Genomic DNA, 22,839 nt, shown 5'->3' on the forward strand with positions numbered 1-22,839 from the left:
TGTTACCTTGAGTGGGAGTTGTTGCTTTTGTTCGTTACTGACACTGACGACCTTCGCGTGATTTACCAGCCCCTGCACTAATAATTCAAATTATTATATGCTTCTCTGGAAGTCGGCGTAATGTATTTTTCGCTTCTATTCTTTATTCTTCGTTGCAAAAGCCTAGCTGTTGTCCTATACCTTCTGCTCAGGGTGTTGAGTTTTTGATTCTGCTCAGCACGAAAACCACACACAAAAAAAAAAAAAAAAGAAATGGGGAAAGCAGTCTTCTCGTTCACATATTTTTGTTCTTGGGTTTTCCGCACGATACTCAGCAACATTGCATGCATTATTATCAATATGCTGCACTTTGTGAAGAATGTAAAGAGCCAAAAAAGAATTCCGTTTTCAATACCTCCATGCTGTTATTATTCAAATCATGAAAACATGTAGCGTATTTTGAAGCTGGATTCTCCTCCCGCTAGTTCTGCTATTGAAGCATTGCAGTTCAGTGCGTTGCGTCATTCTATAGGAACAACAGCATATTCTACAGTAAAAAAAGAAAGAAAAAAGAACCTGGTTGGATGCTGATAACAGAGTCGGAGCAAACATTCGGCTTCTGTCTATGCCTCGGGCAGAGCTTTGTGAGGTCGGGATGGAATCCAGGGTAGTGAGCGTCGGCATGATAAGATTTACAGCGGAGGCAAGTATGCGGCGGTCTGCTAGCTTCCTTTTTTCACTATCGAACACATGAAGAGCCTTTTTTGTGAGGTGCATTTGTAACTGGGTTATACGTTATCAAATCGCGCTACGGGCCAGAACCGAACAGTGAACAGAGGAATATTTTTGTGGCTGTGAACAGTGCTCTCCATTCGAGAAGATGAAATAAACAAATGTAGTGTGTGAATCCTGAAGGTAAAGCCCACCAAGTGTTTCTTTTTCGCGTTATCATTTCACAGTTCGGTAATCGAGAAGTAAGTAACCCACAACAATATTAGGGGCTTCTCTTCGCAGCGTCGCACAAGTAAAAAACTCTCAATTAAGACAGTACTAAATGTTTACTTTCAGAGCTACACTGCTTGCGCCCAGAGCAGGCCATGCCCCGCCCAATGACTCAACTGAACACTTGCTGAACGCTCAGGGGGATTTGCCTTCGGCGGCGTGTGTCTTCTTTCTTCGGGTAAGCGTTACGCCGCTGTTAACTGACCGTAACCAATTATGACATCGTTACGTGGTAACCTACCTGGCAGTGTGTGCCGCAAAGAAGCAAGAACACTGCCGGTATTTGATGTGAAAATTATGTCGTAATTTCGCAGTCTAACACAAAAAGACCTTGCTGTTTAATATAAAAGATCATACTCATCATCATCATCAGCATCATCATCAGGTCGAAGATCTCTCCCATTTTCTTCCAATTAACCCGGTCCTGCGCTAGCTGCCTCCACTTGACCCCTAAGAATTTCTTAATCTCAACCACCCACTAAATGTTCTGCCGCCCCCTGCTACGCTTACCTTGCCTCGAAATCCAATTGGTTACTCTCAGAGACCATTGGTTGTACTCTCTTCGAACTACATGTCCTGCCCATCCCATTTCTTGTTCTTTATTGAGACTAGAATATCAGTAACTTGAGTTATTTCTCTTACCCACTCTGAACGCTTCCTATCTCTTAATGTTACACCTACAATTTTCCTTTCCATGACCCTCTGCATTGTCCTCAACTTAAGTAGAACCCTTGTCGTCAACCTCCATGTTAAAGAAAAGTTAAACGAGACGTTAAAACGTTTTAACGAAACGTTAAAAGTTAACGAAGATTAACGAAAATGTAAAAATAGGTAAAAAGGTTGCCTATTTTAGATCTTTAAAGTTTCACACACCACTTAAAATGGGGTCCTATGCGAAACAATGCAGAGGGTCTCGTATCCTCAGTCTAAGCGATAATTCATCTTAATCGAGTTCACCCTGATGGGAGGCTCCTGCTGTTATACAACTAAAGGTCGAATACTTTAGCAGGAAGGTTGAAAACCATGATTTGACTCTAAGATAGTATTTCTTGAGGATATAAGCACTTCTAACTTTGGACTTTCTTTCTAAACGGTACAGCCTCCTATTCGCTCTGTTTATCTCCCAAAAATAAACCTGCAATTACCTTTAGGTATCTCTCCAGTATCCGAATCGCAGTGTTTATACCACTATGAAGTGCGTTGCAGGGTAATGATATCGGCCTGACTAGTTTGCGATGCTAAACAAAAGGAGCCACAAAAGCTACGTCTCTAAGCGTGGCTTAATTAAAGGACCACCGAATACCAATTGAAAGTAGACCTCTGTAGCGTTTAGTGAAGCAGTATACTTTCTCCGAAAATATGGCTTTCATACATCAGCAGAAAAGCAAAATAATCAAAAAGAAAAAAAAATTGTTGCGAAAGTTGCGAAACCCTTCGACCACCCTCAACCGCGCCCAAGCGGTGATCACTGAGACCCTTTCTGTTTTAATGTGATGACTTCAAATCATGGCGGGAAAAAACTTTCAAATAAATTTTCAGAGGAACGGATGTTTTGTTAGCTGCCGAAAAGCATTGCTACGGAAAGGAAAGGCCGAAACATCAATTATTGTTGGGTACACTTGCCCTTTAATCCTTCTAAAAACACTCCTTAAAATATAACGCGTTATTAAAATTAAAATTTCTTGGTCCAAACAGTGCTATAATAGTGGCCCTGCATACGACCTTCCTCTTTACAATGAAGAGCGGCATTCATCTTTTGAAGCTTTAACATGAAAGCAACCGGCAGGCAGAGTGGTCTCGTTGATGGTACACAGAAATGGTCGGCGCATGAGTAGCGATCGCTGGCACCGTATGATAACAAACTTAGCTCAACCTGTCTTAAGACACTTACCTCTCTATAACCATTAAAATCGTTTCCACTAACACCTACCAGATCTGATAAAGAACAGTATCTTACGACTAGGACGAAGCACCACTCCCACAACGTGGAGATGCCTTCCGAGTCTGTCGGCCAGTCCGTGCGAAGAGTTTCCCACACGTGGCATGGGATGCCCCTCTTCACCGTCTGAAATGAGATGGAAGTTCTCTCAGCGAAGGAAGACGCAAATATCCTCATATAGACTTTTAGCGAAATCTTTAAACAGTTTCTCATTACTCAGAATGCCTCTGACCCAGAAGGTGTGCAGGCACTACCAGTGTATTGCGGTGAAAGCTCCTTTGCACAGTGTAGGTACGTTTCTGAATATATCTGTCTCATACCTACAAGAACACGACGCCATTTTGGTTTATTTGTTGATGATCCGTCTTGTCCTTCTGGAGCACCTGGTCGTGCTTTGTTCGAATTTGTGTCAACGAAAACACTAGTGATATTATCTATCGTTCATGCTTCTTTAGTTACTTGTGATGTTAACCTAACTTTTTGTACACCGGAGAGCATGTGATCGAAATCTAATATCGCCGCAAATAGTAATGGAATGTAAATGTAGAGTTAGGTTGAAATAAACAGTCCAAGAAGGGGAGGTGGTCTCGTTTGCACCATGCATTTCTGTGAATTCTGTTAAAGAAGAAAGGGGGGGGGGGCGATTTCCGTGTACACATTTCTGGTTTGCGGAGGAGGAGTTTCTACTCCCCTTTTTCTAGATTTTTCCTGGGCCGCAAAATGATAGCACCAGGCTTCAGTGGCATACGGTTTAGCTGTACAAAGTAATAAAAGACAGCGTGATGAAAGCTACATTGTTATATCACTGAAATTCGTTGAAATTCGTAGTGATCAAGAGAGTCTTGAGTACCCAGCAGCCTCTAATAGCCTAATTGTTTGCCAAAGCAGACATTTCGTATTGCTGGCTGTCTTCCTGCAGTCTTGGAGAGATATGCTAACAAGCACAGAAGACACGAGGACTTGGTAATCAGCGCATGACATAAGAAATCCTACAAGGCATTCATTATTGTTGAATGTTAATGGCCACCGTTCCCAGCGACAACCACACTTTCTACAGCTGTTTCATTTTTAATCAATGCTAAGACGATTGACAGACTTACATACTTCCTGCTGTTTCGTTTATTGTTTCGCTAACTACATTATTGGTATGGCTGCGCTCTGTTATGAAGCTCAAGTGTTTCTGTTCTACTCAAAGGGCACACAATCAACGACCACCATAGTAGGCTCGATCTGGGGAACTTAGGCAGGAGCCTACGAACCGGCAGCTTGACTCCATAAACATCGTACAACGAGAGCACGCCAACAAGGAAATACAGCCCAAGTGGATAGATTTGTTAAAGACCCTCTATCGTATGAACGCATGTTACAATGTTGACTTATGTATCTCACGGAGGGTATACAAAACTCTTTCGTCCGTAGATGACTAAATGTTTTTTTTTTCTGTCTTTTAACAAAATCCCCTTTTCCTCGAGCGAGTTACGATCTGAAGTTTTAGAATAATCTAAGGGAGAGAAAGGAATTGAGGCACAGAGTACGTTTTCTGTGTTGGCTTCCTCCATGCCATTCGCGTTTTTTGTTTTTAGTTATCGCTATGCACACACTGAACGAAATAGATAAGCTGGTAATGTTTATTGGGCATTTATAAATATTTATTTTAGAATTTCTTGGTATACGCCTGCTACATTTGGACCTAAAATTTGTTCCGGTTTGCTAAATGAGCTCCTGCTCACCTTTCCACAATGAAAAGACCACGCAAAATAGAAGAGTATGCTCTGATTGGTCGTTATGTGAACTTATGTAATATCAGAAGAAAAACACTTGTTCTTTCTACATAGCAATAAAGCAAACATTCCAGCCCACAACGGTGTACCTCTCAGATATGATGCTTTATGGTTGGGATGCCATACCTTGGATTAAACTTTCGAATGCAATTCGTAATGGCCACATAAACACAGAATTCTATTTAGGTAAATTTTCATGAGGCGTGGATATTATTCCGCTTGTTTACAAGGTAAATAATTAGCTTGTTGCGTGCAACAAGTAATTTAATTCCACTTTACGTAATCAGTATGAAAATAGGAGTTATGGTTTCTGTGGGGTTTAGTTCTTCTTTGGAATCCATTTGACAGGAAGATTGATGTCGTATACGTGCTAGCGGCGTTCGAAACCCTTCAGCCAGGATAAGGCTCGAAAATGCAGAATTCTATTTAGGTAATTTTTCATGAGCCGTGGATAATATTCTGTTTGTTTACAAGGTAAACTATTAGCTTGTTGCATACAATAAGTAATTTGATTCAACTTTACGTAATCAGTATGAAAATAGGAGTTATGGTTTCTGTGGGGTTTAGTTCTTCTTTGGAATCCATTTGACAGGAAGATTGATGTCGTATACGTGCTAGCGGCGTTCGAAACCCTTCAGCCAGGATAAGGCTCGAAAATGCAGAATTCTATTTAGGTAATTTTTCATGAGCCGTGGATAATATTCTGTTTGTTTACAAGGTAAACTATTAGCTTGTTGCATGCAATAAGTAATTTGATTCCACTTTACGTAATCAGTATGAAAATAGGAGTTATGGTTTCTGTGGGGTTTAGTTCTTTCTTTGGAATCTATTTGACAGAAAGTTTGCTATTGTATACGTGCTAGCAGTGTTCGGAACCCTTCCGCCAGGATATGTCTGGAGCTTAGACCATAGATCGCTCGCCGCCTTGAGAGTATAATGTTGCAATTCTTACCATAAAAACGGAAATTGTTTATTGAGAAAGTAATTGCCTTACCTGCTTTTTGTACGTCAACTTGATGTCGTTGTCGTCCCCACTAAAAAACGTTTCCGGAGTCATATGCTTTATGTAAAGAGGGTCAGCAATCATTTGGACGTCGAATTCTAAATCGGGAAGTTGTTTTACTTGGCAGCGGTTCTTGCTCTTCGACGTTATGCGGTAAAAAGCATCTGAAAAGGGCACAAATATTTCTGTCTACTGAAAACAGAACTATCCCTCACTATCCAGCTGGCATATGCGCCGGTGCTTCAACTAAAGGCCTTCAACCATAGCGACAGCCGGTTTGCTCTTTCACTAATAATTAGCTGCCTAACGCTTTCGATTCGTCACGCTTAAACTAACTGAGCCGCCCCTAACGCATGGCCGTACGCGTGTACATGGTGACTTCTGCTACCACTGGTGACGTTCACAGGTAACGTACAGTTATGCATAACGAAAGTTGGCAATTTTCTAGTTTAGCGAGCTGGACGGAAGTTCATTTTCTTTATTTTATTCATTCAACACTGGCGGTAGCCTTATGAAAACTCAAAGAACATTACGTGTTTAGTCATAGCCGCACTACGACAAAAAAGAAAAAGGAAAATAAAAACGACAAAAATACAGCGAGGAAGTAACGCTGAAGAAGATTGTCATTTAGTCAATTGGAAGACAAGAACGCGCAACAATAAAAAATGTGGAACTAGCGCCTAAAATGGACTCGAACCACTAACAATTCACGACTTTGTTCGGCGGCCCATTGCGTTAAACAACGCACCTTGCGAGAAAAGATTAGTTGTGAACACGTTCCCTAGACATAAAGATATACCGAAGTGCCCTGCTTTGCTATGCTCAGGGCGGTGGTCGGGGTGTGGTATGTCACATGTGCGTCTGGTAATCTATTATTTTATTGTAGATGCAACTCGGGGATAGATTCCAGTGTGTAAAAAACAACAAACCGTTTATAAATATTCGATGATGGCACCTTCCTGGAACATGCATTATAAGAAAAGAAAAAAAACCGGAGCGCTCTTTTTACGTTCTCTGTACGCTTAGTTTTAATCTTCGTGCGTGATCATTCCAAAATGAGGCGCACGAGGAACGGTTCCAAACGTCTCGCTGCTGAAGTTATTCTTGCGGGACTGAGCGGTCCAGCCTCTTTGATGCCGCTGAGACTATTGTCTGAATCCTACAGTTTGAGCTTGATGCGGTGTCAGTAATTATTTTTATACATTTATGCTGATCAATGCGAGTAGTTTGGTTCTTGATAATTTTTGCACAGCCGCATTTTCTGCTATTCTAAGTGCTACAGAGGAGTAACCTGATAAACGTCGAAGTATAAGCAAATGGGTATCAAGCCCTTGGTTAATCTTGACCTTACGGCAAGTTCTATCCGCTCTAAGGCGCAGGAGCAAAGAAAATGCGGCCGTCACGCACGTCAATTAATGATTTGGGCGGCCGTGCGCGAAGAGTGGTGCCTTTTTCCGCGTTTCTTCCATTAGTGCGCTGCATTCTCAGATACTTAAAGCATCCCTTGCACCAGTCAATATTCGTAATAGCCGTCAGGTTTTTACAAGAATTCGGTTTCAATTATGTCAGCGTTATACTAGATAGCGGGGCCGTGTACATAAAAGCAGTTAGCTAATATAAGGTGCGGATGTCGCAGTAAATGAAAAGAGCAGAGGCAATAAACAAGCATTTAAATACTGTACTACACGAATGAAACTACCATTTTCTCCGCATCATGCAGCCAGATGCCTTCGTGCACATTCAAAAACGAAAATGTGAAGTTTGTTAGCTCCGTTAGAACCTGAGACAGTGGCATGTCATCAACTAGCGACAGATAACGTTTGGTCGAACATCTGTAGCTATATGTAGTGTGAAAGACAAATTCGAAGGCCTCATATTCCCTCGAAGAACGGCAGTAAACAGGATCTAATTCAGCATTAAAATGCGTTTCTATATGTTTCCCACAGCTTTCAAGAGAAAATTGCGGATTGAAAATTGCGGATTGAAAATTGAAGAAAGTGACTAAACGTCGTGCATTCTTGCCTATTTTGTCTGACAGAGCCTGCTCACAGAGGTGTCAAGTATTCTAACCAGAAAGCGTTGGCTTCTGGCGACACACTGACGTCAACTATCCAATCCCCATGTGGATGACTGCACTGCGTCTAAGCACTTTATCACTAATGAAATTCGAAATCGCGCGGCTAGGCAGTAGTTATGAGAGCTCTTAGGCACAACCTTGTTCTATTCCTGAACACAATTTCAATTTTCGCCCGTTTGAAGGCCGTAAACTGTTTACGATGCCGGGGCAATAATAATTGCACTTTCGAAATATTCAAAAATTAGCTTAATACCAACAGTCACAAATAAAATACCCTGAACCGGTCTCCATGATATCAGAGTTGTTCACAATTATAAAAAAAAAAATTAGCTTCTAAAATATCCAAAATATAATGTTTTGAATATTTCATAATTTTCTCGAAAGTATTGGGGAAGAACTAGAAAACAGTCATTGAACGAGCGCCGGAGAGGCATTTAACGCGTCGCTTTAATTGGAGAAATTCTTGCAGAATACGAGGATTACGGTTATTCAGATTCATTAGTTTCACATCAACAGATTTTTGGCATTTGAATTGTATCAGAGAAGTGGAATGGCAAAAGTGATACTTGTGCACATTTCCGCAAACGGTTGTAATTTAGCTCAAGGTAATACTAAATTCTGGGGTTGTCGGTGGGATTAAAATCACGAAACGTGGTTGTACTTTATCGCGCCTTGGGTACTCTGAGGTGGATTTTAGGCAGTTTCACAACGTAATTTCATATTCCTGTTAGAACATCAACTGTGGAAGCCGCCTTGGCACTTTAAAAATATAAACAAAAACAAAAACGAAGCTGGATATTCTGTCTCATGTCATTCACGCCGGTGAGTCTACCAACTGCTTCCAAATGTAAGAAAGGTAACGTGAAAGACTAATGCTGCAGCAGGGATGAGTGCGTATACATGCTTTTTTTTTCTTTTATGAGAAATGTGAAATTTCGGCTTACAAAAGTATAGGTGTATTTGCTACATTATCACAGGAAATTGCGTTGCAATTTCCTGGATTGTTACAGCACTCGGATCTCTGTAGGCGCCATCTCTAAAAGCTTGGGGCGGAATCGATAAGTATGCCTAGCATTTCTGCACTCGCATTATAAGCGTACAAAAGAGTAGTAAACTGTTAAAGATTACAACAGCGTCTCCTATTAAGAAAGTGTCACATGAAATAATTTCAGAATTACGTGTAACTATATTTGTCAAAGGTATCCACGTGCAGTCCTGTCTTAGCGACGATAACAACGTTCTAAGCGAACGTGAGAAGTATGTTTTGAAATTATTCTCATTGTTCGGAATACTCTGGGCAATAATTGTGAACAGAGAAAAGAGGCTTATCGGAGAGCTGTTTTGAGCTGAACATGCTGTGAGTAAAATGCAACCTTGACAGCAGCCCCTTGTAATTGTACAGCTGGCGACAGTGTTTCATTCCTTTCATCATCCCAACGCAATGATTTCCGATTTGTTTTAGTTTGTTGAATCTAATCATTACTTCATCGCCCTTTTCTTCATGCTCTCTGTGCTTGGCCAAAATTGTTCATCGATTTTGTTGCGCACGTAGTGAATAATCATCCAAAGTTCCCGATGCGATGTTTTCCCGTATACTAGAGGTTTTAATATTCCTGTTTTTGTGTCATCCGTTTATATGCTCGGGGATTATTGACAGGCGTTTATTTTCAGCAAGGTTCCCAAGTCGATGGTCGCATTCTAATCATAGGCCGAATATTGTAAAAATTTCGGAACTCTAACTACTGCTATTCTTAATTTGTTCGCTGCATTCTACAAATTAATAAATTACTACTGTGCTTCTGTTCTTTAATCCACCTTCACTGATGAGAAGACGTTTAGCAGAGTTCTGCAGCGCACCTAAGTTGCACGTAAAATCCAGTGACAGTAGCAGACAAATCTTCCAATTTCGTTTTCTCAATATAAGAAAGCTCGTTAGCAGTTTAACAAAGCTGCTGAGTGGCTGATTTTGCGCTTAGGTTTTACTCTCCTCTCAGTGTGCCGTCTATTGCTCTCTTAACCATCGACTCTGTCAAGCTCTTTGCTTTAAGTGAGCGTTACCATAGGGAGACGGGAGATCAGGAATACAGATATCAGTAGTCAGAATAGCACAAGCGATGAAGCTTGGCATGTTCATAGTACCTAGTTTGATTGCGACTGGGGTGATTGCATTTGAATAAATAGGAAATAATAAAGCGCTTGGCAGTGACATATGCAGAACAAATTATTTATATGGCATGTTATGCAAAACATATTTCAAACTAGAAATTAGTGCCTAGTGTACACTGTGGCGCATTTATTTATGCGCTGATATGATGACTGTAAAGCCATATATAAAAAAATTACAGATCCTTCGAAAAATCTTCGAAGTAGTAGAATATTCGCATGCCCTGGAGTAACTGATATGATATCTAAAACATCCCCGCCTCTATAAATTACTCCACATTGTTTAAAATATCGTTATCCCTGACTGTAGTTAATAATCAGTTGAGCTCCACCATACCGTCTGCTTGACATCATGATTATTCAATTTCAGTTTATGTTTTAAGCCCCGTACACTTTGGTACAAATTTTTCTATCTTACACAGACACAGTATGTCGCCCTGTGATCGTTTAGTATATTTAAACACAAGTGCATTATGCCTGTAGAGATACGACTTGTATTCTAATATTGTCTAAGTAAAAAACAAATTTACTCGAAATATTTTTTTGTTGATTGGTTAAATTATGCTAGACAGGCATTTTCCTGTTTCCTACGGAATGGTTCATCTGCTTGAGCAAATTAAACGATCGATTATTTTTAATGAATCTTTAAGAATCAATAACTATACAGCACTTAGATCAACAGCGCAGTGATGAGTCTGAACACCATCGCGATATTAATCAGCCATTACGTTACTATTTCAAGTGTCAGAAGAAAGTTATTTCTCATGTTTGCCCTCCAAGTTTCGCATGTTCTGTCCATAAAGCTGTTCCCACGTTAAAACCTCCCCAGTGGTCGTTTACAATTGTTAGAAAAATCGGGAGAAGATGAGAAGTAAAAGTCTCGATCTTCAGTTTCTTCTTATAAGATTCTACCCAAGCTGCGAAGTGTCCTGCACTTATGATTACAAGCTTTGAGGTAGCGTGCTTAAGTGCTAATGGTGTGCGTAATCTTAGCGCAAAATTGACGACACCCAGGAGGCTATGGAGCTCCCTCGTGACTCACCTTCGTTTCCCGATACGATGAGTGTTTGCTTGCGTAGCTTATTAGTAGGGACATAGTCTATCCGGTATAGATTTCTTTCCAGGTCCATCCATACCTGCGTTGCAAGTGCGAGCGTAAAAGAAAAAAAATATGAAGTGCAGCTGAAGCACTCTCCAGAAGAAACAGGCGATTTTGTGTCCGCAATGAGCTGTTAGCCCCAATGACGTCTTTGCAATTTTTTTTTTTTCACAGCTCAATATGTGCCAAGTTTCTGGCCATCCTACCCCAATGCCTAAAGGCGGTAGCATAATTTCCTCGAAATTGCGCTCTTTAACTGTGATCATAGGTGCTTTTCCAGGTGACTGGTTTCGTTTACATCGCTCTGTTGACCGCTCACATATTGTAAGCAACCATTCAACAGGATACCGCAGCTGTTGCTGCTGCAGGAGCATTTGAATAGCATTCCTTCTGCAGCATATCTTGGGTTTCAAAGAGCTAACAGTTCATTTTTTTCAAATAATCAGTCAAAATTTGGTTACATTCTTGCAAATACAATAGGAAGCAATCTATACAGAAGCAGGTCCCATAGCCATAGACTGTATCGGGACCTAATCCCCAATTTCTCAGAAGCTGCAGTGCCGCTCCTGAAATGCCAGGTATACCTCACGTCTATCGAGTTTCTCGTAACTTTAGACCACAACGTTATTTAAGAAAAGGATTCTTGCACAAATTTGGTACACAGAACCCTGTTGAATGGTTGCTTACAAGATATAAGCGGTCAGCAGAGCGATATAAACGGAACCAGCCACCTGGAAAAGTGCATACCTATGCCGGCAATTAAAGAGCACAATGCCGAGGCAATTATGCTACCGCCTTTGGGTATTGGGGTAGGATGGCCAGAAACTCGGCACATATTTAGGTGGGAAAAAAAGAACTGCAAAGACATGTAAAGTAATTGCAGATGGGAGCGGCAATTAGGCGGACTGGAGAAAACGCCATTTAGTGTGATGATCACATCCTGAGGCAGGTTTAATAAATCCTCTTATTGTGAAACGTTTGACACTGTGCGAACGAAAAGTTAATTAGCACGAACGCGGGCATGCACTCATTTTGTATAGCGTAAGACTTTAGGACGGGACCTCTCTCATACCGCTCTTGTATCGCGGGAGACATGCATGGACAAGTAAATAAATGATTTTAGCACAATTTCTTGAACATCGGTCTCCCTCAACGCTAAGAATGCTTTCGTGAGATTAGAGCTCTCGAAAACATGAGGATACGTTATTTTATGAAAGCTCGGAGGCTGTTTTAGAGGGTAAAGAAGGAGAAACTTGCATGAAGAACTTCTGCCGGAGCCTGCTGTGCTGGAAATGGCTTTTGAAATATCTTTACGCTCAATGATCGCGTAGTAATTTTAATGCTTCATGCCCGGCTGGGTCGGTTTCAATGCCAAAAAAGTGATACGCTCACCACCTCCGACGAATAGTCTTGTGCGGCACTTCTTATTTGTTTGTTTCGGCAGGTGTTTTCACACTTAAGAAAGACCATCCGAGCGGATTTGAACCGGATTTGAACAGATCCAGTAGCCGAGTGTTCTGACCACTCAGTCAGCGGGGCGAGTGCTCTCGCTCGTTGTAACCACCTTTAAATAAAAATTATTAAACATCCACCATTCGACTTGGCGGCTCCCAGATGGCGCCAAAACCCGTGGCCTCCGTGATCAAACGCACTGTTGCACCGGAGCTGATCGTGGAGGCCACAGATAAACCTCCGCCATTTGACGCAGCAGCATGTACATCTGAAACTACAGCTTCCCGTACTTTCGCACTACAATGTGTTTAACAGAGATAACCCCTGTCAATTTTATTTGAAGTCGCGGATGCGCATGGCTTGGCGACATATAAAACATGCCCCACGCAGTCGCCCTTTTTGTGGGACCACATTCCTGTTCACGATAGTATCTTCTCCTCAAGCATATTTCAACTGTACTTATAAACCTTCCTCAGCTTTAGAATTTAAATTGCAAATTGTGGCATTTAAAGTCCCGTAGAAATGCATGAGCTGTGAAGACGGTCTTAGAGTAACTCTTTCCGAAGAGTTATTCCAACTTAGATCATCTGAAGTTGTCCAACAAGCGCTAGCGTGACACAGAACGCAGGAGACCGCAGCAGAATTAAAAGCCCTTGAGCCAGCGCTGTGGGTGTCTAAAGCTTGAGTCAGCACGATATGGTTAAAACTCAATGCTGGCTGCATCCATAGTGCTCGCAAGCCTTACAGTTACATCCATCGTTGGGTTTTGTTAGAAGAACCCGCTGTACAGCATTCAATACCTAATAACGGAATAGCCCATTGTACAAGCGTATTTATTTACTTTGCTTTATCATATAAGCTGTTTTTTTTAGGAGCATTATGAAAAAAAAAAAAAAAAGAATTCAAACCCTCTGTAAGAGGATTTGTTTCTGAGCTAGTTGGTGGGACATTATTGTAAGGAACCACAGCAAACGAATAACGCCACACAGAAAGGAACGCACGTATACACAAACCTTGTGTACGTGCGTTCCTTTCTGTGTGACGTTATTCGTTGGCTGTGGTTTCTTATAACCTCTGTGGAAGACGGGCAGCGTTGCTCAAGCTGGAAGGAAGAGGTGCCCCAAAATTTGTAAAATGAGACTGTGCGACGGGGTCTGATGTAGAGGTTACTTACGTCACTATAATACGGAGAACCATGTGGCGACATCATCTCTGCATGATAGTTGAAGACCTTCATGTCAGTGAGCGGAGGCCGGGAGATTGCTTTTTTGTACCCTCCGCAGAAGACGCCATCAGGAAGCTAGGGGTATTTATAAAAAACATCATTTACCAGATACGGTAGAAATCACACTCTGCATGTGAAAGCCGTAATGGAGTGCAATGAAAATTGGAACTTTCCAAATAGTTTTTTTTTTGCGCATTCTCGAACCGAAGAGGCGCCACTAATTAACAATGATATATAAAATGCTCAGCTGATCGATTTTTATAGCTCTTATTATTTATGTGCATCTAAGTTGGGAATCCACCGGTAATTATGAAGACCCCTATTTTCTCTGTTTTTTTTTTTTTTTTTTTTGTTGCTACATTTTTCTCTGATGCGATCGACCTCGCTTTTCTGGCTTTTAAGAGAAATGCATCAAATACATTTATTAAAGCTTCGTTCACGGCCTGCGTTAAATTACTATCCAATTAAAATTGTATTACAACTTCGCCTTTACGGTGGGAGAGGATAATAGCGCTATTCGCTACTATAATTTATATTTTTTCACCGAAGGGCGGAATGCGGTATAGCCGTCGTTTTATATGTGTATAGTGCAGACCGATGCAGCAGGGTAACTTAAATGATAATAAAACATTTTGTCCTAATTTATTACTTTCATACGGTGCTATGAATTCTTCCATTGGGATTAAAAAAAACATCATTAGTACCTCGATGTCATTTTTTCGCCTAATTCAACACAGACTTAATCATAAAATACATCGTTAGCAAGGCGAGGAACATTTTCACTAAGCTTCGTGAGCAAGAAAAGCCAATCATTCTGACAAAAATTGGAACATTATTCTAATGCAAAAGTTAGCTTCAGACTCATTATTTTTCATGAGCTCTTACAGAATTGAGCGATACCTTTAGTAACGAGTAGATACACAAGTGACGTAACTGCTAAGGTCGAAAAAAAAAAAAACCTATGTTGGAAGCACTTCAGCAATAGGCGCAAGTATTCTCATTGCAGCATTCCTTTGAAATTTACCATGGTACTTTTATCTTCCAAATGACATAGTTTCGCTCTCTTCGCATATTCCTATTATGAGTGACCACCTGACGAAAGTATTTTTTACCATTGTCTAGAAGAAACTTCGTTCAATTCTCCCTTCACCTAATGGAAGGAAGGGGATACATTGTAACCTACTGTCATTAATTTTTATCCATTTTGCCTGGTCTACAGGACTCAATATTTATCTTTATATTTTACAAAATTAAATTGTTTATGCCCTGTAGCAACACGTCAGACCGATGCCTGCAAACAAAGGAACGATCAAATTACTAAATAAATAAAGAAATTTAAAAACAGAGATGAAGATTTGCGCTGTTTGCACTGCCATCGGTCGGTGCAAGGCCATGTGAGATGTAGGGGCGCTCGGACAATTCCTTCTCTCTACACTCATTTGCATGTTTCAAGTTAATCCGATCATTTCTGAAAAGATGCGAACTGTATGCCCCGTACGAACATTATTTGCTCACACAAAGACGAAGCTTGAACCCGAGAGGAAATTTGGAGAGTTTTTTTATTACTCTCTAAAGTAACCTTTAAGTTGACAGAATGAAAGCCATATTGCGTTTACTAGTCCATATCCAGGAATATGTAATATACGGGCTTACATGGCTCTCATATTATATATTCAGCGCGAAATGCCGAGTGCTGCATTTACATGCGGTGCAAATATTTACTGTAATACGTGAATAGGAAAGCGGTAACGGACTACGTAAATCGTCACCTGCAAAAGGTCGTCGTGTATAGTGGTGTCCAGCGCTGTGAAGCTGTATATGTTAACTTGAATCTCGTCGTCTTCACCAGTGGCGTACCGTACGTTAACGGATACTGGTGCCTGGATGGTGTCAGTAGTTGAGTCCCAGGAAATTGCTACAAATTCGAATAATATACATGAAGCCAAGGAAATATGAAGTTCGTGAGAAACAGTCTTTCATAACCGCTTGTATATGGTATGTCTTTAATCTATTCTTTTTTGTTATGACGCTCGCCGATCTCTCATGAGAATGGCTTAAACAGCAAGTTAGAGCGGTCATACAAGCACATGCGAAAGAAGAATAAAAGTAGGCTGGGTAATAAAAGTGCGTGAAGATTGGAGCAATGCACTAAACCACGTTCGCACACGCATGGTCACTGGGTAAAATATTTCTTGGTTTGGCTTGGTGTGTGGGGTTTAACATCCCAAAGCAACTCAGGCTATGAGAGACGCCATAGTGTAGGACTGTGTCATCGGTAACTCACGTTTATTCTTCTTGTGTAACCAACTGTGGCTAAAATATGTTTATGTGATGAACATTCGGGAAATTCATTTATAGACAAATGAGGATTTTAGGTATCTGTTACTTCTGTGACCAAGACGGTAAGAACTACAATAAAATTTTCTACCCCTTTTCCATGTGGCAAATAGCACTTAAAATGATGTTGACCATTCTGATATAGTTCTTATATTTTGTTATTGGTCAAAGTCAGCAGGATCGGTTTCTCGTCTATTATCTTGCCTCTCCTTTGCAGGAAACATCAGTTGAGCACAATGGGTCGAGGCACAAACGAGAGTTAGTATATCCTGTCATAAATTAAGCGCAAGGGAAAAAGAATGGGCACGCGATTACTGTAGGGACGGTATCCGACTTTAATTAGGGTTGGCGGGAGGTGAAAATGTAAAGCGAAAGGCGAAAGCGACAGGTGACGGCAGGAAGTTAGGTGGTCGAATTAGATTATAAATTTTGGGGTGATAAATAGCCCTCGAAAAAAGGGCATTGTGTAAGAATGCGGTTAATTGGAAGTAAATGGGAGTTGCATTTGGGCGTAGTTCGGTAGATGACATGAAACCTGTGCATCGGTTTCAACTATCATAGTGAGTTTAATACGACATTTGGAAGGATTCCATAGAAGGGGAGCTCAAATTCGCATGCTTGAAAGGAATAAAGCGAGTTCGGTACGTTACAATCCCCAGCTTTCTTTACTCTCAGCTGATATTTAATACTGGTTGATGATCGTTGCATAACTCGCAAGGGCTATGCTTTTAATGAACGACCGACATGTCTTGGATTTATTGGGCTGCGTAAACCATTGGTTTGAATTGTAAGAGAAGCTTACTTTATTCCCCACTCGTCGTGAAGGCATTCATTCGTTCTTGTACTTTTTAAGAGACCAATGGCATAGCAGAAGTGACACTTTTTTGGTGTCAGTGTTTTACTCAACCATCAAAAATAAATTATTGGCCAAGCAGCCGTCTCTGCTGGTGCTCTGTGAGAGCTTAGGTAATGAAACAGGGCACTATACATAGACAACGATGGACTCGATCATCCGGTGTTCTTGCGCATGAATTCTCCGTAAAGAGATGCATACTTAACGAGCCACAGAACGACATTTTATATTTATGGCTGTTTCGCCGCTCACACAAAGTTGCGTACGTATGGACAGTGACGAACATTCAATATTAAGGGGATAGTTAGTTCCCAGCGTAGGAAAACAGAAAAGCATGCCGAGAAGCCCCTTATTATCGGAACCTGCCGGGCATCAGTCATACCTACGAACAGTAAGCATTTTTCGCGATTTGTTCGGTTCCATCCGAGTCTCTCAAACAAGCGTCACGCAAGGGGGCCGAGAGTGAGTATTATCTTTCGCCTATTTTCGGAGCGCTTGCCTCAGTTCTTCTTGGTTGATAATATAATAAGTGCCGCTCCACAAGCGCTAGCAGGAGAACATATCTAAACACCGAGAAAGCCGAGAAGTCCTACAGGCAGCGATGCGGAGTACACTTTGTTTTCGGCGAAGAAAACAGGGACATTCAGGGACAGAGGGACGCAACATTCATCGGGAAAGCACGTTTCGAGTATCCTTGGAAGTCGCAAAGTTTGCTCGGATGAGGCGAATTGAGAAATATGGCACTTGTACAGGTAGGTTGCATACGAGCGTGACGAAAAAGTCAACCAAATTCACGCAGTGAAGCAGATGAGTGTAGACCAGCAAAAATATATGCAGAAATTCCTGCTGCGATAATCACCACGATCCACGCAAGCAGCGGCTCGAGATTGAGCTAGAAGTGGCGTCACAGTAGGTCCACTACTGTAAATAGCAGCCAGCGGCCCTCGCAGAAATGCATGAGGCGTCAATTTGTTTGCAGGTTTACGGCACGTTTTCTGTTGTAGAATAGTACTCTCTGCAATGAATGAGTGATTTATGCACGGAGTGTTCCTATTTTGGACAATAAGTAGAGAACTGGCCAATTCTGCGGACAAGAAACCCGGATTGTAGGAACACAAGACACACAACGCCCTCTCTTTTGTACTTAATGAGGTTTTCTGCTAATTTTATGCACTTTGTAGGGCTCACAGGATCACATGCAGGATATTTTAGGGACGTGACATTTGCTTGACAGTAGTATTTTTTTGTTCACCTTTTCACCAGTGTGTGCAAGTATGATACTTATGCGGGTGTCAAATAAATACAGACTGACCTGCAACGAATGTATTTCACCTCGTAAAATTCCCGTACAATTGCACAGTTTTACGCTATTACACTAGCCTTTTTGATTGGCTCAATTGGTAATGCGACTGCCCAGTAAAAGCAGTGGCCCTGGCTTCGAACTACGGACCAGAACGAAAAGTTTCTGAAAAAGCTGAATATTCCCCTTTGTAGCCGTATGGGCATGCTTAGGTTAACGGCTATAAACAATCACTGCCTGATTAAAAATTGTATTCCTCCTTGGGAGATTTCTCTAAACTTTGGAATGACTACACGCAGAAAATTGATACCCGGAATGATTTTTTTTTTGCGACCAACGTATACGTAGGTGGTGTTTCCAGTGAGTGAGTGAGTGAATCCTCCGCTACTATTATTGGCATTCTACAGCAGACGCACTGCAGGGCATTCGGATAACTTCGGGACGGTAAGCTAGCTACTGTGCTAGCATCTTCTGATGATACGCAGAGGCCGATTTCGCACTATGATCTGCCGTAAGGAAGGAGACACGGCCTGGTTCGCTATATGTCGTCCTTGGATCGGTGATTAAGCTAATTAAATATAGCACTGACAGTGCACTTTCCAGCTGATTTATCAAAGATTGTGAGTGCACATCAACGCTGGCTAGACAACTCCGACACTGCTCAGAAATATTTTTTCAAAAGTGGTCGCGCGGACACTGTACAGGAATTGTCGCGGCCCAGGAAAGCGGACTGCTCGCGTGTAGTGCGCCGAGTAGAGTGAGTTCGTCAGCTAAACTCACAATGAGGCGTGTTTTTTATGGAGCCAATAGTGTGACTCTGCGGCAGTTACTCTACAACCGAGTATAGAAATTCAACAATTCCTGAAATCGAGGATGCATACGGCTTTTTGTGTGTCCGCATTTTTGATAAATGACTGAATTATTAGTGTAATAATATCTGACAACCCAATTAAAGTTGGACGTGTGACAGGAGCATTACTCAGGGGTAACAATCTCGGACCACCTGTAATAAGTTTTCATAACATTACAATGCATCCTACTGTTTAGTCGTCGCGAAGACTGCTCAGGAGTTCGGTTAGATTTTTTTCAGAGCTTTAAATAGTGAGCAGTGATTCAGTCTTAAGCAAATCACAATTTTAGGGTTAATCGCTAAAAAGGGGGCCAGATATAAAACTGCTCCGAAAGAAATGAATTTTCTATATTCATTGGACTCGTCATCATCATCAGCCTGATTATACCCACTGCAGGGCGAAGGCCTCTCCCATATTTCTCCAGTTAACCCAGTTCTGTGCTAGCTGCATCCACTTGACCCCTTCATTGGACTATCAAGCTCTATTTATTCCCGAAGTGAACACTTCCAAGCAAGGAGAGAAGCGAAATAGTTACGTCCGCATGAAATTTAGAGCTACGTTACTCCGCTTGTCAGAAACGGGTTTGCGCAAAGGGGGAGCACTGACGCTTAGACGAAATGCGATTCTGACAGGCTAAGCTTTATCATGTAATATTTGTCATAACATTTAAGCGTTGGTCTAGATGTGCTTTCTCAAACACATTGGCATTAACCTGTCGCGAAAGGTACTTGCTGCTCCTTTTGCTGATGTGCAGTAACGGTCAAGTTACACACACAAAAAAAAAATGTACATGGTTTTTAATGTTTCGAGCCGACATTGGCTGACGGACACCGTAGTGGAGACGTCTGGAAGAGTTAAACCACTTGAGTTCTTTTTTAGCAAAAATATAACGTCATACAGCAAGGCCTTGCGTTTCGTCTCGATCGAAGATTATACGGCTGCCTTGGCCGGCAGCGAAGCTATGCACTCGGACTCAGCAGTCGAGCGCTTTAACCAGTGCGATACCGCGACGAGGTTTGAAACAACAACAACAATAAAAACAACGACAACAACTGCACAGGAACTGAATGGAGGTTAAGCGCCGTTCTCTTTCAGAAATTATTTCCAAGGCGAGAGGAAAGTACTCTAGTACTCAAGCAACTTAATCGTGCATACACAGGACACAGAATCTTCAGTTTAATCTGCATTCTGCTCGGCAGCAGCTACTCTTCACACGAGCTTATGCGTAATTCAGTAGCGGTCGTATAACAAAGGGAAACGGAAATTGCGACTGTAGGCGGTTGCATTAATTTGCATGGCCGACAGCTGCATGTTCACCTTGCTTTTACACGCCCCATAACAACATCATCGCTGCGTTTGAGGCGCCTAAACTGCATCGAAAGGCTGACTGAAGATGCCATAATTCATCAGGACGTACTCGATGTGAACAATTACTACCTATGTATTATAGTGTGTGATGGTAGTTGTTCACATTTATTTCGTAAGAGGCACACAAATGAAATAAATTCCACCAGAATCCCGAAACAAACAACACACACAGGCATGTAGGCCGTACGCGTACACGTCAACATTGCTGGCTAGCAGAAGACGCGAGCACGCGTCCACTCTAAGCAGGGTTCGCTGTTGCGCCACAAGGGGGCCACTCCGCTTGATCTCGCAGTCAATAGACCCACTAATATTTAACGTTTTTTTTTTGTCGTATGGCTCACCGAGTTAAATGGGTGCTAATAAACGCGGCGTCACTAAGTGACACACGTGTCAGCGGTGAAAGGCGATTAATTTGGTTTTACCATCTTACCGTTTACTGCCATGGCGATGACTAGCGGCTTTCTGTTGTGTTCCGTGTTTATCACCCACACGTCGCAGGACATGTTCCGCGCTGGATAGTGCGCTTCCTCTGGTGTCGTGCTCCATAGCTGAGATGTGAGGAGGTCTTTCAGGTAAAAATGGGGCAGTCCGTCCACTGACAGCAGCGGGCCGAAGATATGGTTATCCAATTTCGTGCTGATTAAATTGCAGCTTGCGTTGTGAGCTAAAAAAAAGAACAAAGTACCTCCTTTTCCTCTGAACGCGCAAATGCTTTACATATTTCTCCCACGAATCCACCTAGGAGATATAGTCGCCTCACAAGAATGGTGTATAGGGGTGCCAGAATTGTGTTTAGTGCTTTTATAAAATGCGCAAACCTGCCATGAGTGTCTAATTCTGGCTTGAGCATCTTGCGAGCACCCTTAACTAGAACTACTTCGTTAGACACAAAGGGGAGATCGACTTACGAGGAATTTTCGTTCCACCCTTCTTAATCTCGCGTTATATTTGTCCTGAGTAATTATGTCAATGACTGCAGCTAAAACGTGAAGTTTTCAGCATAATTTAATTATACTGCCTATGCATGAAGGCGCTTGTACCTCGAAGGAGCGAACTACTGACCTTTGTCGATCACATTTTGTTCTGACCAAGCCAAATACTGGTTTTTATCGATCACTGGCTATTGCCCAAATAGACGTGTTCCTGGCGAGCAGGGATAAAAGAGAGAGCTCGCAATGACCTAGAGTCATTAGTTTAAATAAAACATAAGGGAGTCAGTTATTTGATTAATAATGACTATCAATAAAATAAGACTATGTCGTAGACCAGCAGCTTCTATTTACCGGTAGAAATGCTGTCGATGGCAGTAACGCTGTTGGCGTAACGCTATTTGCCATTTAGGCAGATTTTAGGATACGGTGAGGGGGCCGGGTTAAATTGTGCGGACAATAGTAACAAGATGGAAGATAATGGTATGTAGGGCGCCTAGAGAGTAGAGATAACCCTTTCCATTGCACTCTATGCCAAACCGCCAAATTTGTACATAGCACGGCGCCATCGTACGCACTGGCCTTACTTTGTGCGCCAATTTCAAATAAATTTAAAGTATCAATTCCCATCAGAACCCCGAGATAACTCCTTGCTATTCAGACTGACACTAGAGTGCCCTTTTCATGGAGTAGGTTTCCAGGTTGCAAAGCGAGATGTATGCTAGGCAGTAACCTTTAGTCTATTTCGTACCCTTGCACAAAATGAATCAACAATGATTATATAGAAGTGTTGCAAGTAACGCTTCGACACAGCGAGTGGTCAGAGAGGTGTCTTAAGTGACCCCTTTAGTATGCCTGCTTGTGCGTAAATAAATACTCTAGCACTATCCTGCCATGCCAAGATAGAAAAGAAGTCCTGTTCAAAATGCACTGTGGAAGAAAGCTTTCATGCGCGTTTCTTCAGGCGACAGCAGATGAACCATATGAAGCCAAAGTTGTCCCGCTTAACGGCGCAAGCACTTATAAGCGCCTGCAATAATTTTGCCGCAAGATATGCAGCATCGACCGTTCTGAGTCTGTAAAAAATACGGGATGTACGTAGCCGGTAAGAAACAAATTTTTCATTGTTTAGAAACACTTCTCCGTAAGCATATAATCTCTACTAAGCCTCGCGTCTACTTGGTACCAAGTTTAAACCGCCTGAAGGTGGGTCAGAAATGACTAAGTCGCACTTTTTTAAGTTATGCTTCAAGAGGGCAAGAGGTTGGAGTGCTATTGTTAGATGCTCTAAAATCACTTTTCTGAGAGTAACAATTGCATCACAGTCCTAACAGCCCTAACAACCCTAACAGCTCTAACAGCCCTAACAGTGTAAATTGCTAGAAGAATGCAGTTATGACCAACTAGACGGATGCTCGAGAGACCAGCAGATGAATGTGACAGACTGTCGGTTATGGAGACAGGTGGCCGCTATCTTCTTC

At 41.8% G+C, this 22,839-nt stretch overlaps 1 protein-coding gene across 2 annotated transcripts in view; it reads right to left on the minus strand.

Annotated features, from left to right (window-relative positions):
- Positions 1–22,839, minus strand: part of LOC146186738 (uncharacterized) — a 139,714-nt gene that overhangs the window by 30,580 nt on the left and 86,295 nt on the right. For both annotated transcript variants that reach the window (XM_084607380.1, XM_084607379.1), the window contains 6 exons: positions 20,860–21,093; positions 15,490–15,635; positions 13,670–13,795; positions 10,987–11,080; positions 5,696–5,868; positions 2,939–3,046 (listed from right to left, as the gene is read on the minus strand). In XM_084607380.1, the coding sequence (XP_084463506.1) occupies positions 2,939–3,046; positions 5,696–5,868; positions 10,987–11,080; positions 13,670–13,795; positions 15,490–15,635; positions 20,860–21,093 (881 nt within the window). The remainder of the gene's footprint in view (positions 1–2,938; positions 3,047–5,695; positions 5,869–10,986; positions 11,081–13,669; positions 13,796–15,489; positions 15,636–20,859; positions 21,094–22,839) is intronic.

The sequence above is a fragment of the Amblyomma maculatum genome, chromosome 6 (assembly GCF_055883805.1).
Source record: "Amblyomma maculatum isolate TAMU_Amacu chromosome 6, ASM5588380v1, whole genome shotgun sequence".
Taxonomy (NCBI): domain Eukaryota; kingdom Metazoa; phylum Arthropoda; class Arachnida; order Ixodida; family Ixodidae; genus Amblyomma; species Amblyomma maculatum.